Source organism: Balearica regulorum, chromosome 1, assembly GCF_011004875.1.
Source record: "Balearica regulorum gibbericeps isolate bBalReg1 chromosome 1, bBalReg1.pri, whole genome shotgun sequence".
In the NCBI taxonomy this organism is placed as follows: Eukaryota; Metazoa; Chordata; class Aves; order Gruiformes; family Gruidae; genus Balearica; species Balearica regulorum.
In genome coordinates, this window is record NC_046184.1 from 86,198,067 (window position 1) to 86,214,717 (window position 16,651).

General features: G+C 44.1%; 1 protein-coding gene across 22 annotated transcripts in view; it reads left to right on the top strand.

Moving 5' to 3' along the window:
- The window catches only part of ZNF384 (zinc finger protein 384), a 32,978-nt gene extending 17,840 nt beyond the window's left edge, over positions 1–15,138 (top strand). For 20 of the 22 annotated variants that reach the window (XM_075763632.1, XM_075763650.1, XM_075763574.1 and 17 more), the window contains 5 exons: positions 5,603–5,827; positions 6,480–6,662; positions 7,490–7,568; positions 8,461–8,619; positions 8,783–15,138. In XM_075763632.1, coding sequence (XP_075619747.1) covers positions 5,603–5,827; positions 6,480–6,662; positions 7,490–7,568; positions 8,461–8,619; positions 8,783–9,058 — 922 coding nt within the window. In that variant the 3' untranslated portion in view covers positions 9,059–15,138. The remainder of the gene's footprint in view (positions 1–5,602; positions 5,828–6,479; positions 6,663–7,489; positions 7,569–8,460; positions 8,620–8,782) is intronic. The other 2 variants (XM_075763732.1, XM_075763740.1) reach the window with 1 other exon arrangement.
- Positions 15,139–16,651: the final 1,513 nt, after the last annotated feature.

Sequence of the window (16,651 nt, forward strand, 5' to 3'; positions counted from 1 at the left end):
TTGTTTGTAACCCTAAACAAGATCTGAAACACTGTCAGGATACATAGCAATAGGAGCATGCTGGCTTGAATGGGGAGGAGAGTCGGAAGACAAAGGTTGGGATAAGGACAGTTTACTGGGACAGCGAAGGAAGAGGAAAATAACAACAACAATACTAATAAAAGAATATGCAAAGCGGGCAATAGACAATGCAATTTGGTCACTGCCCAGAACCCGATGCCTAGCCCATCCCCGAGCAGTGACTCCTCCCTGGCCAACCTCACCCTCCCCCCTGCTTATATACTAAGCATGACATCATGGTATGGAACACCTCTTTGGCTAGTTTGGGTCACCTGTCCTGGCTGTGTCCACTTCCAGCTTCTTGTGAAAATTAACTCTATCCCAGCTGAAAAACCAGGATAGATGTAAAGATAAGGAATATGGGGAAACAGTATCCTGGAAAGCAATGACTGTGAAAAAGACTTAGGAATTGAGTGACATCATGTGAGCTCCCAGTGCGAGGCTGTGACAGAAGAGGGTAAATGCAACTGTTGAAAGCATAAATGCTGGAGTCATTAAAAGAAGGCAGGTGACATGTGAACCATGCTGAAATATCACAAAAGTCTGGATGTGTTGTTTTTAAAGTCTTTTGGAAAAATGGACAAAATGTAGGAATGCCCTCAAATCTGAGAACTGGAAAAGCACTGTATGGAGAGAACATTTAAAAACACTTGCTGCCTTGCTAGGGGAGTGTGCTTTTCTGTAGCCTTATCAAGTCACCAAGTGACTGACGGACTGTGGAAATAAGTTGACTAAGATCTCCGAGTGTAGCTGATAGATTTGATAGTGTACATGGCAGTAGTGTAAATTGGTAGATGGAAGCGTAATGTTAACTTTTCAGTAGGAGTTGATGCTGGGTGTAGACATGTGGAAGCAGAGGTACAATTTATATGCTTTCATTTGACATCTTCATACTTGCTGGCTTTATTTAAGTCTTACTCAAGTTTTCTAGCTGTGTGTCTTGGATTTTAGTTCTGCCTCCTTTCCCCTGCCACTTACAAAATCTTAGCAAGAAAATGTTTAACTTCAGCTTTAAAAAAAAAAATCAGGGAATGTGAGGGTTAAATTAACATTTGTCATGAACTGTGCATCCATTATTATGCTATGCTTGCATTAGTTACTTCATTAACTCTGCATTGCAAAGGCAGTACATTTGTTTCCTTGCTAAATGAACTGCTGACTCTGACAGCCTAAACTTATCTAGTTTAACTTCAGACCTTCCTGATTTGATTTTTTTTTAACTTGTGGTCTAACTTGTATTTGTAGCCTAACAGAAGGAGCAAGGGCTCGATTAACTTCTAATACTAATCTCAGTAGATACTATAATTGGAATTCTCGAAGCCATGTGAAAGCTTACATAGTTTTCACAACTGTGATACTGATTAATTAAGCACTTGATTGAAAAATGCTGTTAATCCATGTTAGGCAAATTTTACTATGAGCTGGTATTTCAGATGGTATTTTATCTCATAACAGCATCTGATGAATGAGGCGGAACATTCCATGAAAGGTGGAAAAAAATATGGCATTGTGTGCCACAGAGTTGTAGTCTAGTTGCTATAAGCATCATTTTGTTTATGACTCATCACGATGACTTTCATATGGGAGCAGAATTAGAATTGTACATCCACCTTTTACTGGCATTTCATGATTTTTGAGGGTGTTTCTGTCTAACATGAACATTCTCTGAATATCTCACTTTATTTCCCTGCAGATTCCCTATAAAAAGTAGGGATTATAAACATTGGAAGGGGTTACTTTTGATCTCTGGCACACGGCTGGGTACTAAATTAACTATTTATGTGAACCTCTGTGTTATTAAGAATACGTTCTCCTAGGATGTCTGAATTTGCAGAGCCATAACAAGCAGCTGTAGGGATGTTGTATCACACTGTCAATGGGAATGCTGTAGTCGCTTCTGTTACTTGCTTTCAGAAAGAATACAGTGAAAGTAGTGGTAGTTTAGAAGCACAGTGGGGAGAAAAGATTAAAAATGGATATTAAACAGAGAGGGGAAAAAAAATCAATCATTTCATACAGCGTTTTGTTCATGCTTAGCAAGAAGCACTCCCCACTTTTCTTCTCCCCAGCCGGGAGAATTTCACTGAAGTAGCATACTGAAGCGCTGCTAGTGTCAGATGCACTGTTCTCATTATCCATATAGATTTAACATTTTTTTAATCCATATTTGCCCACTAGAGGGCTGATTGCATCTTCCCCTTTAATATTTGATGTTGGCTGAGGCAGAATGTGAAGCCCTTAATTAAATGGATCATTTGTTCCCTTGAAAATGCCTGATACCACACAATACAAAACTCTGTGAAATGCAGCTTTCTGCTATATTCCAGGGCTTTTTTTAACTCATAAGGCTCATGAATTTGTTAATGCTATGTAACATTCTTGCCCTCTCAGGGCTGATGCTAATTAGATGATCAGAAAATGAGTCCTTGCAAGACTTTCTTTTTAAATGTTGTTTGAAAAACAATACTGGAATGCCTATAGCTGCTAAATTCAGACAAGAGGGGTTTGGGTTTAGGGGCAGGGATGTTTTTGCTAACAGTCAGATTTATCTTCCATTTTTATGCAAGTGCTGGAGAGGTTTTGAAATACCTTCTTTATAATTTTATTTTGAAAATGGAAAAGGACGTTCAGTCTGTTTCTCTTCATTAAAGTTTATTTTAGGGAATTTCTGACCTGAAGGCAGATACCTGACACAGCAAATAAGTAAAGGAAAGGATGCACAGAAGTTACAGAAAATAAAGTAGATGGCTTTATGGCACTACAGATTTAATGCATGGGACTACTTAGATTTGATGATGTAGTAGAGTTCATGAATTTTTCAGAACAGAATAGACTGTTTAAAATAGATAGTCATGTGTACAGCACAAGAAGAGATTAGTGCCCAGCATTGTATTTAAACTAGAGCAAAAATTTTAGAAAGTTATTTGTCTCAGGAAGGTAGCTGGTTTCTCAAAATATTGATTGTAAGGGCCAAATGATTGAGACAGTACTATAGCCTCCAAGTGTTGTTCCGAAGATGCATTATTCTCATGGTTGGAAAGATCCTATTTCCTCTTGGACTTTTTAACTTCTACTGTCAGTTATTGTTTCTCATTATACCTTTTTTTGCTCATAAAATAAATCCCTAGTAATTGATATTTTTCTCCCTACATAGATTTATATGGGTATTGACCAAGCTATCTTTTAAGCCTTTCTCCAAACCTAGATCTACTGGGCTCAGTGAATCTTTACTGCAAAGCCGATTTTCTGCATGCCATTGTTCTTTAAGTTTGCTGAACTTGTCTGAGTTTTTCAATAATTGTTGACTACATGGACTTCAGAATTAGACATGCTGTTGCAAGAATAGTCACGCCATTCCTGTGTCGAAAAATTATACCTGCTATTTCCCTTTGTTTTGGTTAGCTGTATTAGCACGGCATCGCACTGGGAGCTTGTTCTCAATTGAATGGTTTCTTATCAGAGGACTGATACTGTGGAAGAGAGTTCAATTGAGAGTAATGGAAGTAAGCATCTGCTAAGCAGGAGCTTGATAAAAGTCATATATGGGATTATGCCGTAATTGCTTGCATTAGCAGGGAACTGGACTTGGTGACTCAGAGGTATTTTTCAGTTCAGTATTCACCTCAAAGTTCTTTCTAGTGTTGCTGCTTTCAAGGATACAATCCTCATCCTGTAAGTATGACTTGATAACTGCAAAATCCGTATGCTGTATTCAAGTCTAGCTTCAAACATTTCAGAAAGTCTGGAACAAACTGCACAACAGTTTAGAGATAGCTGGTTTATAAACCAAGAGCTACTTTTTAAAAAAGATTATTCTGATGTTCCTTTTTACTCCTTGTATCTCTAATAGACTTAGGGATAAACAGCCAAATTGCTTCTGCTTGTAGATTCCAGAAGGGATTGTTGTGTGTGTGAGGGGGAATTTATGTAAGGATGTATTTAGCTTGCATGTTCTGTTAGGGTTTGCAATTAAAATGGATTAAGAGAAAGATGAAGGTAGGAAATGTGGGAACAACTGTTAGAGATGATAATGAATGTAAAAAAACAGTGTTGGAGAGGAAAAAATGTTACGGCAAGTGTGTGGTAGAGTGCTTGCTAGGGAGGCATGGCTTCCAGTTAAATGTCCTAAAATCAAGCTGTAGCTTGGGAGGGCCTGTGGAAAGTAAGGTGGCTCCTGGATAAATACTGCCTACATTACATACGCTAATCAGACTGCACACTTCATAAAGCTTCTGGCTCCCACATAAATAGTTACAGTAGTAGATGTGATGAAGTGTCCTCCTGGGAGGAGATGGATATGGGGAAGAGCAGGATCAACTCTCTGTGGCTTGTAATACCTGCAGAGACTTTTTTCACTGACCAGTTTTGTAAACACTTGTAAAACTTGAGGAAATTCCCAGACAAAAACGTAAGTCAACCTGCTGTGAAGATTGAATTCATGTTAGCCAGACTTCTTCTGGGTGGCATTTTTTTCTCTCAAATGTGACCCTGGAAGTTCCAAGTGCAGGTTCAATTTTATCTTGTTTAATTGAAAAGTCTGCAAATGGAAAAACTAAGTTGAGAGAAACCTTAACTCTGTCCCTTGGTTGGCACACATTTGGAAAAAAAAAAAAGTCCAGTAACTTGGATGCAGCTTCTATCTCTCTGTCAAATTATCAACCACAAAAGCTTTTAATGTCTTAAATTGTAAAACAGTGCAAGCTTCGCTTAACAGCCTGGTGTCATGATGGAGAAACAGTTTTTAACAGCAGGATCCATAGCAGATAGATGCCAACTGCTTCTTCCTATTCAAAGAGTCTGCGTGTTACCAAATACATTTCTGATCATTATGGGAACAGATGGATCCAAACTCCTAGACAAAACATTTTGCATCACATCAGTAAGGTTGAAATGATGAAAGTCCATTAGACCAGTGAAATACCACATGTGATATCCAGACTATCTTTGTGAGACCCACTAGGAAAGCAGCACTGTTGTTATTCTCAGCATTTTGTATTCTAAGTATTCAAGTGTCTTCTCCAAAAATGGGAGCAGAGTTAAGTGGTTTTGGTCATAACTGCTTTTGCAGACTTTGCAGTACATGGAAGTAACTTTTATTATGAAGAAGAACCTTAACATGGGATTTCCAGGTTTCCCACCCTTTTTTTTTTTACTGAAATAAATCATAGACGAACAGAATGTTTTTTGTCTGGGAATTATTATTCCTGTCCCCTTCAGATTGGAAATTTTCCAACAGCAAAGTGCTGCCCTGTCTTCCTTGTAAGCCTAACAAATTAACCTCTTTGCTTCTTCCACAACCTTTACTTGTCTGGCCACAAGGTATCATTTTGTCTCTTCTGCCACTTCCTAGCTTAAGTTGGTCCCCCCGGGACTGGAGTACTTGCAGCTGAGCACAGTGTCCTGGGTGAAACCTCCCTAGAACCACATAGCGAGAAAATGTCCCTTCTTCACTCAGTGTGGAAGACCCCATCCAGTTAGAGTTGATACATATTGGGGCTTGCTCCCCGTGTGACGCTGTCTCTTCCCCTCACCCCGGTCCCAGGTGCCGGATGTGTTCGCTGACCTTCTACTCCAAGTCGGAGATGCAGATCCACTCCAAGTCCCATACGGAGACAAAGCCACACAAGTGTCCTCACTGCTCCAAGAGCTTCGCCAACAGCTCCTACCTGGCCCAGCACATTCGCATCCACTCAGGGGCCAAGCCCTACACGTGCAGCTACTGCCAGAAGGCCTTCCGCCAGCTCTCCCACCTGCAGCAGCACACACGGTAAGGGCCAGAGGAGGCTGGGGGCCCTCCGCACTGCATGTTGCCGTCATCCCAGCATGCTGTGAGCACCCTCAGTGGGCGACTGCCTGGGGAGACCTTGCTGTTTTCTGCAGGCTGGTCAGGTCTCGCACACGACAAACCGGCAGCAGTGGTAACTGACACGTGAGACTTGTCACTTTGCCGTGAGGGGCTGGGTGTGCACAGAGGTTAGCGCTGCTCACCCTAAGGGGCGTCTGCAATAGAGTGATGCTTTCTGACAGAAGGTAGGGCTGGTTGTGCTAGAGTGAGAGTGGAGTGGGTGTAGGAGGACTGTTCCCTGTCACCCCAGCATAGTTCTGCCAAACGTCTCAGTCCAGGCTTGCAGCCCCCCCGCTATTTCAGCCGTAGGCTTCCCACACACGGCTCTGCCAATGCCCCTCAGTCCAAACTCTATAGTTCCTCTCTCTGGATCCTCCCCCGGTGCAGACAGACCACGGTCTCTTGAATCCAAGGGGAGCACGGTTTGAGACAGAGCGAGCTCATGCCGTGTTTGGAGTTCCTCCGTGTAGCAGATAGCGTGGTGCTGTCCCACCCCCTTTGTGCCCTCATTCCATCAGCACTAGCCAGATGGCGGTCGTGTCCAACTGCTGCTGCTCCTCCTCCTCTTCGGCAGGATCCACTCCAAGCTCCACACGGCGATTGTCAAGCCGCACAAGTGTCCTCACTGCTCCAAGAGCTTCGCCAACACATCCTACCTGGCCCAGCACCTCCGCATCCACTCGGGGGCCAAGCCCTACACCTGCCGCTACTGCCAGAAGGCCTTCCGCCAGCTCTCCCACCTGCAGCAGCACACACGGTAAGGGCCAGAGGAGGCTGGGGGCCTGGCCCTGGCCCCCCCGCGCTGCCGGCATGCACCTGTGGAGCACGCGCGCCAAGCATGCGGGGGGCGGGCGGGGAATGCGGCCGGCTGCACCCACAGAAGGAGGTGGCCCACCAGAGTGGACGGAGTGGAGGCTGCGCAGGAGACACTGACCACGTCAGGGCTGAGGTGGGCACATGCTGTCCCTGGGGATCCTTGGTCTTGCACCGCGGGGGGCACAGAGAGAGAGCGATAGAGAGAGAGGCATTGGCTGTAGGCGATCCCAGCCTGGCACCATGGGGGTTGGACTGAGTGTGTGGAAGCTGCTTCTGGCATTGCAGGGAGACAGGGACAGATGAACACTGTAGGTGATCTCAACCTGATAACATAAAGGGAAAAGTGTTGGGAGTGTCTATCCTGAGAAGCAACAGAGCTGTTTTCTTAGTACTGTGGAAGCAGGAGAACAGACTCCTCTTGGTCATATGGTACTCCTGAGCTTGGGGCAAGGAGCCTGGACCTCCAGACCCCATCCCAACCCATCTTCAGGTGGCCCACATGCTGAGCTGGCCAGGTATTCATAAGCTCTTGCTCCTCAGTCCTAGTCACTCCGAAATCTGCTTGACTGCCTATCTTCTCTAACTTCTAGCTGGACACAGGAGCTGGGCAGAGCTCTCTTTGTCCAGATAGAACAGCATCTGGAGGCAACATCATCCCCTTCCCTGCTCTCCTGAGTGGCTGTGAGATTTGATTACAGCATCAGGCCCTGGCAGTGTGCCCTGCCTGCCTGCTCACTGCCTCCCATTTGTGCTCTTCCTCCTCAACAGTATCCACACTGGGGACCGACCCTACAAATGCGCTCACCCTGGGTGTGAAAAGGCTTTCACCCAGCTTTCCAACCTGCAGGTAAGGGGCTGGGCTTGTCCTGCTCACCAGTTGGGGTAGGCAAGGGCAGCTGTCAAGTGGGAGGAGAGACTACTTGGCTGTGGTGGAGGAGATGGAGAAATTGGGGCAGCTGGGAGGTGAGTGAAAGAATACAGAAAAGCTGTTGAAGCCCTGGGCAGGGGAGAGACTCCTGGATTTTGTGGCACTAGTGACCCAAAGAAGTCACATAAACAGTCACATCCTGTAAAATTGTAAACTTGACTTGAAAGCGGTGGGACCTTGGTAAAGTTCCTCTTATCTGCTCTGCAGAGTTTTCTAACTTAGCTGGGGCAAGACCTTTGCTAAATGTCATGCAGGATAAAATCTGGGTATCTGATTGCGCTTTTTGTTCGTTTTGCAATGGAACGGAGGGCATAAGAGTAGGGATTTAGGGAAGCAAAGGTGGCATGTCCTATTGCAGTATCCTGGAGGAGGGGAACTGTAGGGCGTGCCAAATGGCAAAGAGCTGTAAATGCCTGTGAGCAGTTAAAGCAGATCCTGCCCTGAAGGGCAGTGACAGATGCGGGGAGCAAATGTGTAGTGACGCAGAAGAGGAGAGAAAAGGAAAAGACTGGAAAAGAGTTGCATGGAGACTGGGAAGATGGGGGTTGTGGAGACTTAGGAGACTGTGCTCTTCAAATGCCTAGTATGCCTGAGAAAAAAGGGCATCAGTGGGGAAGATGCGGTGAGCTGGAGGGAGAAGCTCTGTCCCCTCTGCTAGGAGCCAGGTGCGCCTCCCTCAGCAGACGGGGTCCTAGGGAGCTTGGGGCATGGCTGGAAAGGGGTGCCGGAGGGAAAGCCTTCTCCAGTATTAATGCTTGCTTCCTTCCCTGCGCTTTCTTTCTCCTTCTTCCACCCTGCTGCCACCCCCTAGTCCCACAGACGGCAGCACAACAAAGACAAACCTTTCAAGTGCCACAACTGCCACCGTGCGTACACGGATGCTGCCTCATTGGAGGTACACCTGGCTACACACACGGTGAAACACGCCAAGGTCTACACCTGCTCCATCTGCAGCCGGGCCTACACCTCGGTGAGTGTTTGCTGTCCTGGGGGGCAGCAGAAGGACACACTTCCCAGGGAGTAGCTCCTCCAGATCCAACGGGAACAGCCCCCTGAGCTGTCGCGTCCCTCCCCGTTGGCTTTGGCTTTTGCGGACGTCGTCCCCTCCTCTCACACCATTCTTCCCATTGCAGGAGACATACCTGATGAAGCACATGCGGAAACACAACATCCCTGACCCACAGCAGCAGGTGGTTCAGGCGCAAGCCCAGGCCTCTCAGCAGCAGCAGCACTTCCAGCCGCAGGGTGGGGGGGCAGCAGGGGGCCCTTCTGGAGACACTAACCAACCCAACCCTCCCCCCCAGTGCTCCTTTGACCTGACCCCTTACAAGACTTCAGAGCATCACAAGGACATCTGCCTCACTGTCAGCACCAGCGCCATCCAAGTGGAGCACCTCTCCAGCTCCTAGAGAGACCTCAACCCAGGGAGCAGAAAGCCTCTTGTGCATAGCCTGCGCCCAGGGGCACCGCTTGTGCAGCGGCCCTCCTCGTGCAACAGTCTCCGGCCTCTCCTCCTGCAACAGCCTCTTCTGGCCGTGTAACCCTGTTCATGGCAGCCCCTTGAACAACAGCCTGTCTCAAGGGGGTGCTCCTTCTGTGCAACAGCCTGCCTGGTAGGAGGATGCTTCCTTGTGCAAGAGCCCCTTTCCTGTGCTGGGATCACTTCCTCATGCAAGAGTCCCTCCTTTCAAACCCAAAGAAAGGCCCCCATTTTGCCTTCTCTCTCACTGTAGAATGCGTATGAAGGGGGGGTGCATGTTGAGACATGCATGGTGGATGGGATGGAGAGACGGTCCTTGTACGTACAGGGGCTCGGACACATGTTTTCAGCAGGCCACAGAAGAATGTGGCAGGGTTCACAGCTGAATGGGGTACTTTGAGGATTTCCTTGAGTGTCTAAGAGAGAAATATCCATTCCTATCCCTCCTGCTTGTGAAAGGGAGGAAGGGTCGCTCGTCCTGCCCCAAGGACTGGATGGGAGAAACCTCCTTCTCCCCAGTGGAAGGTGAGACCAGTGCGGGGCGGGGGGAAAGGTGAGGGATGTTCTCTGGGCCGGACAGGTGCCTACGCTGCCCGAGGGCTGTGGAGTATTGCGCTCTTTCTCCTCCCCTGGTGGAGAGCAATAGAGAGGAGTCTGTCTGAACTGGCTGCTGCCTCTCTCTCCCAGCTGTCTGAGCAGCATGATGGCCAAGGGCCCGTAGGAATGTGGGTTCCTGCTCATTGCTCTTCCTGCCCGTTGTGGATGATGTCCTAGCAGCTTGTACTCCTCCTCTCCCACCCGCTCCCCCCCACCTCCTCAGAAAAGCCTGCAGGCATCAACAACAAACCAAAAAGCAACTGGAGGGAGGGTAAGAGACTGCCAAAATAATCATCACCCTTCTCTCTACTCCCTTTCCTGAAAGGCAGAACAACAACAGTTCTGACTCTCACACGCCTGTCCTGCCCCTAGTTTCCGAAAGGGAAGGAGGAGGAGGAGGGATAGACCAGTCTTTTCAAGGAGCCGGCAGGAGGTAGGGAAAGGCTAGCTTCTCCCGCTCGCCTCCCGTCAGAGTGCTCTCCCAGGCTCCCTCTTGCCAAGGCGGGCTGGACTCACATGGCAGTGGTGGCCTCTTCTGGACTGTGGTCATGGGAGAGAATCCCCAAAAGGTGGACAGTGGAGAGAAGGGGGTGGAGATCCCCACAGAGAGACCAATTTAATGAGAAGGGGGAGCCAACAAGAATAAACTGAAGGCCCCTTGAATTTATATATATATATATATATATAAATATCTATTCCCCACCCCTGGCCCGCTCTGTCCTTGCTGTAACTGTTTCTATCTCTGTGTTTATAAAACGCATTATCCTGGCGAATTTTTATTTTCAATCTTCGTTTGTTTTTCCCTTTCTCTTCGTCTTCAATTCTCCTTCCCTTTTTTTTTTTTTATTGGTCCACATGACTACTAGTCTTGTGTGTCACTTGTTAGTTTCTTTGGATCATGGAGGCTGACTCGGAAGAGAATGAGAAGGCAAGGGAAGAAGCATGTGTTGTTGGGATTTAAAATCAATCACCCACCCAAAGCCTATAGAATCCCAGACTTCTGTATGAACAACCAATAGGGGCTTTTTTTTTTTTTTAACCACCTTGTATAGAAATAAATTGGTGTAAAAGGCTCCTTGAAGGTGCTGCTGCAAGCACCCTGCCCCTGTGACGTGTGTTCCTTCCCCCTGCACCAGACCACTGCATGAGCATCTTGCTGCTGTGAGTCCTGAGCGGCTGTGCAGACGGAGGCGAGGGCAGCACATCCCTGCCTTTGGGCAGCCTTGCAGTTTGCACAAGGAGAGTGAGGAGCTCTGCACCTGCGGAGCCTGTGGCAGAAACCTTTTTCTCTGCGTTTAGTCACCAGGGTTGGCTGCGAACGGTTGCCGTGTTTTGTAGATCCATAGGTTAGGCTAGAAGAAGCTGTCTGATTTGACTCTTGCATTTCACAGGTGACATTTCAACCCATGTATCCTGCATTGAGCCCCAAAAACTAATGTGTATTTGAAGTATAAGTTGATAAAATGCATTGGCTTGATTTTGAGGCACTGGGACACAGAGAATCCCTTCCATTGGTAGCCTGATGCAAGGGCTGCGTGTTCTCACTGTTTAAATATTTAAGCCTGATTTCTTCTTTAGATCTGTTTGGTTTTGGCTTCCAGTTACAACTTCTGGATACATCCATCCTGCTGATTCAGAGAGTCTTAGAGCACAGTGGGGCTTTTTCCCCTGGACTGGTATTTAAACACTATAATATCACTTCTCAATCCACTTTTTGACAAGCTAAATAGATGTCCTTAAATCTTCCACTGTAAGGGATTTCCTCCAGCCCATGAATTATTCTTGTCTTTTCTTTCTACATCTTGTAAAATTTTTCAGTATCTTGTAGAAGTGTTCATTTTGGAATTGAGTGTTCGAGCCCCGATGCCATGGACAAGGTTCCCCTGCCCTTTGCCTTAAGTCTGCAGAGGATTGCATTTGCCCTTTTCTCGCAGCGTTATACGGGAGCTCATGTGAGCTGCTTGTCTGGTGTGACCCTTAGATCATCCGAAGTCTCAGCTTTCCGTGATAGTGTTTCCCCCTTTCTGCAGGTATGGTCTGAGTTCTTATTTCCTAGATACTTAACATGAGGCTGTCTCGAAGTCCAGTTTGTGTGAATGGACCTGGCTTCCCCATGGTCCACGTTACTCACCGCTCACCACAAACTGCATCAGTTATTTTTTACTTTTGGATCCAGGTTGAAAATGCTATATTGCATCTGACCTACACTAACTTGAAAAGCATCATTCAGTGCAACTTTTTATTAGCTTCTTTTTGAGACTTGCAGGCTAGGCATTTCTTAATCCTCTTAATATGTGGTTATGTACAGTAAATCTTTTTGACTTATGGTGCTAGGTCAATGCCTTACAAAAATTTAAGTATGTTGCACCTATGCAGTCCCCTTTGTTAAACCAAATGTATAATGATGTCATCTAAGAATGAAATTAAGGTTTGGGTTTTTTTCTTTTTTTCCTACAAAATCTATATTTCATAAAACTTTTGGATTATAGGTTTTATTTTTCATTCATTAATTCTTCATCTCAACAGCTTTTCCATAATTTTGACATTGAGTCATTTCATTTGCCTTTTGGGAATACTGTCATGAATGTCTTAAGGTATTTCTCTAATATCCCAATTTTAATTAAAATCTGAATCAATGGGCTAGAGAGCTTGTTAGTGAAGTCTCTTAGGACTCCTGTTTCTTTGCCAACTTTAGACATCCCTACTAGTTGTTGTCTACTCTCCTACTTTGATACTAAGGTACTGGATAGAAGTTGCTATTTTCGTACGACTGCCACATCCTGTTTCCTTCTGAATATGGAATTGGAAGTGCTTGTTGACTGATTTCCCCTGCTCTATGTTAATAACATTTTCAAAGTTTTTATCTAGCATGGATCAGTACTATTAGTAAGATTTTTTGTTTATTTTTTATTTAAAGAAAGGAATGAAAGATCCAAAATCCCTTTCCTATTACCAGTAGTTTTGCTAGCCACAGAGGTTTCCTTACCAGTTTTCTCTATTTTATAATGTCTAATTTATGTCAGTTGCTGTCTGGCCTTCCCCTTTTCCGTGTGTATGTTTCAGGGTTGGGGTTTTTTTTTTAAATTGTTTCTTCTTGCTCACAGAGTTTCTCACTGAACCCAGGATGAACTTTCACCAAAAGTTTTCCTCTTTCTTGATTGTGGAATTAGGGCTTTTTTGGCCACGTAATAAATTTTTCTTACAGCAGAGTTTCATTTACATTTTCCTGCCTTATTTCTTTTTTTTCTCATGGACAACTCGGTTTATAGTTTTGCTCACCTTGGAAATTAGCACAGACTCAGCACAGGTTTATTACTGCTTGTGGCTCTTTTCTGCATGTCCATATTCCATATGAACGGGACAAAATTGCCAGTTTCACTCAAGTTGTTATCTTGTCTTGTATGCATCACCTTGAAGTCTGAAAAAATTGACTTGTTTTTGGTGCAGTGTCTTGTATTAAGAAAGCCACAGTTTTAAAAGTTGGAATGATGTTTTACCAACTGGTTGAATTCCCTGGGGAATGTCTTACAAGTTGAAATTCCTTACAGTGGTTTTTCATTTTACATGTTTGAGGTGCTTGAAATTGCCTTTCCTGGTCCCTGGATTGATGTGTTGTTTTCTAATGTCTGCTATCCTTCCCCTTCTTGGAATCTGTTACCTAGCATGGGGGTCCATATGTATTTAAGGCTGTACAATTCCTGTGTTACCAGTTATTTGAAAGGTATTATTGATTGTGTTCGTGTAGTTTGCTGCTACTCCTATAGCTTTTACTGTCACCCAGGAAGAAACTAATGATTTTTTACTAAGGAACTTTCCCGTCAAGTTTCAGAAATGCCACTTTATTCCAGGTCTCTCTTTTTTCCTCATCAATGAGAATTTCTTATTTCTCTGTTTACCCAGAGTCCCCCATTGCTGTTGTAGAAATAATTGAAGATACTTTACTCTCATTATCTTTGTCACTTATTTGAGTTTGGATTAGGTCTTCCTCTTTGGATTCCCAAGGCTGTTGAACATATTCAAGGTGCTTCAGGTGGTTTAAATAGTTGCTACCTGTGGGATGCAAAATGTAACATGTATACAAAATTCTTCCCTGTTGAGATGAAGCATCAGGTTCCACAGCCTGCAGCTTTTCAGCTTTGTGCACCCAAGCCAACAACGGTTCAATTATTTAACTCCCACTCACAAGAGTGGAAGATTCTTTAACAAGATCCCATGATCCTTCCTCTTCAGCTGCCTGAATTCTTTGACCCTGCATTTTCTTTGTGATGCCAGTCTATTTGTTTCTGCACACCTGTACCCAAGAAGACTTGACAGTGACCCTGGAGTTCTGTATTATGTTGCATCTTGTTTCTGTGCTGGAAGGTGGTAGCACTTTTTCTTCTCCTTTACTGAATCGGTTGTCTCTTCTTTGCTGAATTTTGCATATTATTGTTGCTTTAAAAGGAAACATCATGTAGGCTGGAAATCATTTAGAAAAGTCACCCACAAACAGTAACTGAATCTCAGCCGTGACTAATGATAGTATTGCTCATCTATAATTCAGTTAAATCTTCAAGAAAGATTTAAGACTTTCATCATTTAAAGCCTTATGGTTAATCAGCCATGTCCCTTATTAGAGTTTTTTGTTGGTTATCACTGCCATTAAAACTGCCATTCTATTTTACTACTACTTTTTTTTGTTTTTAATCCGTAGGGTCTTCTTATGCCTTTGTTCAGTACATTAAAGTCTTCTGCTATAAGAAGTCTTTTTTCTTTTGTAATGAATTACAGACCATGATTGAGTCACTGTCTTCATCTTTCCAAACAGCTAAATTAAATTGAGCTGATTTAGGTGTCTCACACTAAGGCTTGGCTCCATCACGTAGTACCTATCTATTGCCTTTCTCTTTCCTTTATGAATAACCGGGCTGTGTAGTGTTCAGTTGTAAGTCTTGCTACATTAGGCCTAGACGGTTATCTTGACCCACCAAACTTACATTGCCATAAAAGGATATGTAGTTCTTTTAACGAGATCTTTTTCTTTAAATTACAACAAATAGCATTATGTTTCTTTTCTTATCTGACTGCAACCTGTATCAATTACACTGTGATTTTGCCAAATCAGTGTTAGGTTAACTGGCTTACAGCAACCTGGATGATCCCATTTACTTTCCAAATACTTTTTAAGCAAAAGTATTTGCTGGTCTTCTGGAACACATTCAGAGCTCCAAAGTTGTTTGGAAAAGAAAGCCCATTGCTTCCATCTGCTTGCCAGATAATTCTTTGAAAATTATTGATTGTGAGTTTCTAGCTATGCAACTTCTAGGATGTTTTATTTAATGGGTAGAACTAAACATCTTCCTAAATCTCATTGGCAATAGGTAATTTGTCTACATCATCCAACTTTCTTCCTAATATAGAATATAATTATGAGATTCTGCCTGTCTTCTATATTTTTATTGATTATTTTATCATCTTTATATCAACTAAAGGATATATATCACGTTTAGGAATTTCTTCTAATATTTTGCAGGTAATGTACCCTAAAGCTGCCCAAGTTTACTAGTGCAGTTTCAGAACATAGAATGAAATTGCTCTGTACATTTCCTTAACTACAAGATAGGTACCTGTTCAATCCTCATTTCAGGTACAACAGATTAAATTTGTGTGCATGGTTTCTTGTTTCTGTATAGTAGAACACCAAAGTACTAGAGAGATGTAGTAACTTGGTCCAACAAACATTTCGATTTCATGTAGTGTCTATGTAATGAATGGAAAAAAAAACTGCAAGAAAAGAAATCATGACACCAAAGAACTAGAGTCTATGCCTAGTTTTGCTACTGAATTAGGATATGTTTTTGGAATGCGGACACAGCTATAATCTGGGGCCTTTGGCATCTTTCATTTGTAAAGCCGATTAACCACCTTGGGGGCAAGTGCCGCAGCTCAAATTGTTTGCTGTTTGTGAGGATGAAGTGTGGGTACATCGAATCTTTCCTGAAGAGAAGGAAATGCAGTGCAGGGACCTCTGAACTGAGAACTTTAAAGAGTGAGAAGAGCTGAATGTGAACCCCTACAGCAAAAAGGGAACGAGAGGACTCTGAAGTTGTAGGCCTCCTGCTGGGGGTATGCATAAGGATCCCTCTCAAGCACTGACCTTGTGGTCCTTGGACAACATTTAAGAGGCCTGTAAGGTAACAAAAAAGCTGGAGGCTTAAACTCCATACTCTTGTATGCAGATGTTTACATTGCCAAGGGAAAATACATAGACATCTGTAGATCAATAAAGGTTGAGAACCACTACTCTAGACTACTTCAGTAGGCTATTTAGCTTCCCTTTGTGAGATGCATAGGCCTTCTGGGCAGTATACCCACTCATCAGTCAGGACCTTCATCTAACTAGGAGCTATTTACCGGTTTAACATTAGGATGTAATTGAAGTAGCAAATTCTGGGGTGTGGTGGTGTGTGTGATAACCATTGGGGTTAGTTACTACAGTAGTTACCTGGTATCAATATCTGAGGCTGGGTGGGAGGTAGACGTAAATAGTCATGTATGCCTAGAGCATATTCCAGCGGGGAAGCATCGTCCTGTGAAATCATCTGTGCCCATGCTAGGACTTTCACTTGCAGAAGTGTTCACTCTAAAAAAATATCACACCTCTTACCAAATAACTACTGTGGTAACACTCCATCTGCAGGTGAGGATGCTTCTAGAGCCCTGAGCGATGCACTTCTCCATGAACCTCAGTGCCTCAGCTTTCTAAAGAAAGCAAAAATAGCAAACTTCTCTAGATTCAGAGCTCAGAAACTAGTTTTTGCTGGATTTGAAGAACTTCCACTGCCATGAGACCACACAGGTATACAGAACTCCCTCTCCCCCTCGTTTTCCAACTTCACAGTGGCAGTTAATGAAATTAAATATACATTTGCACACTACTAAGATT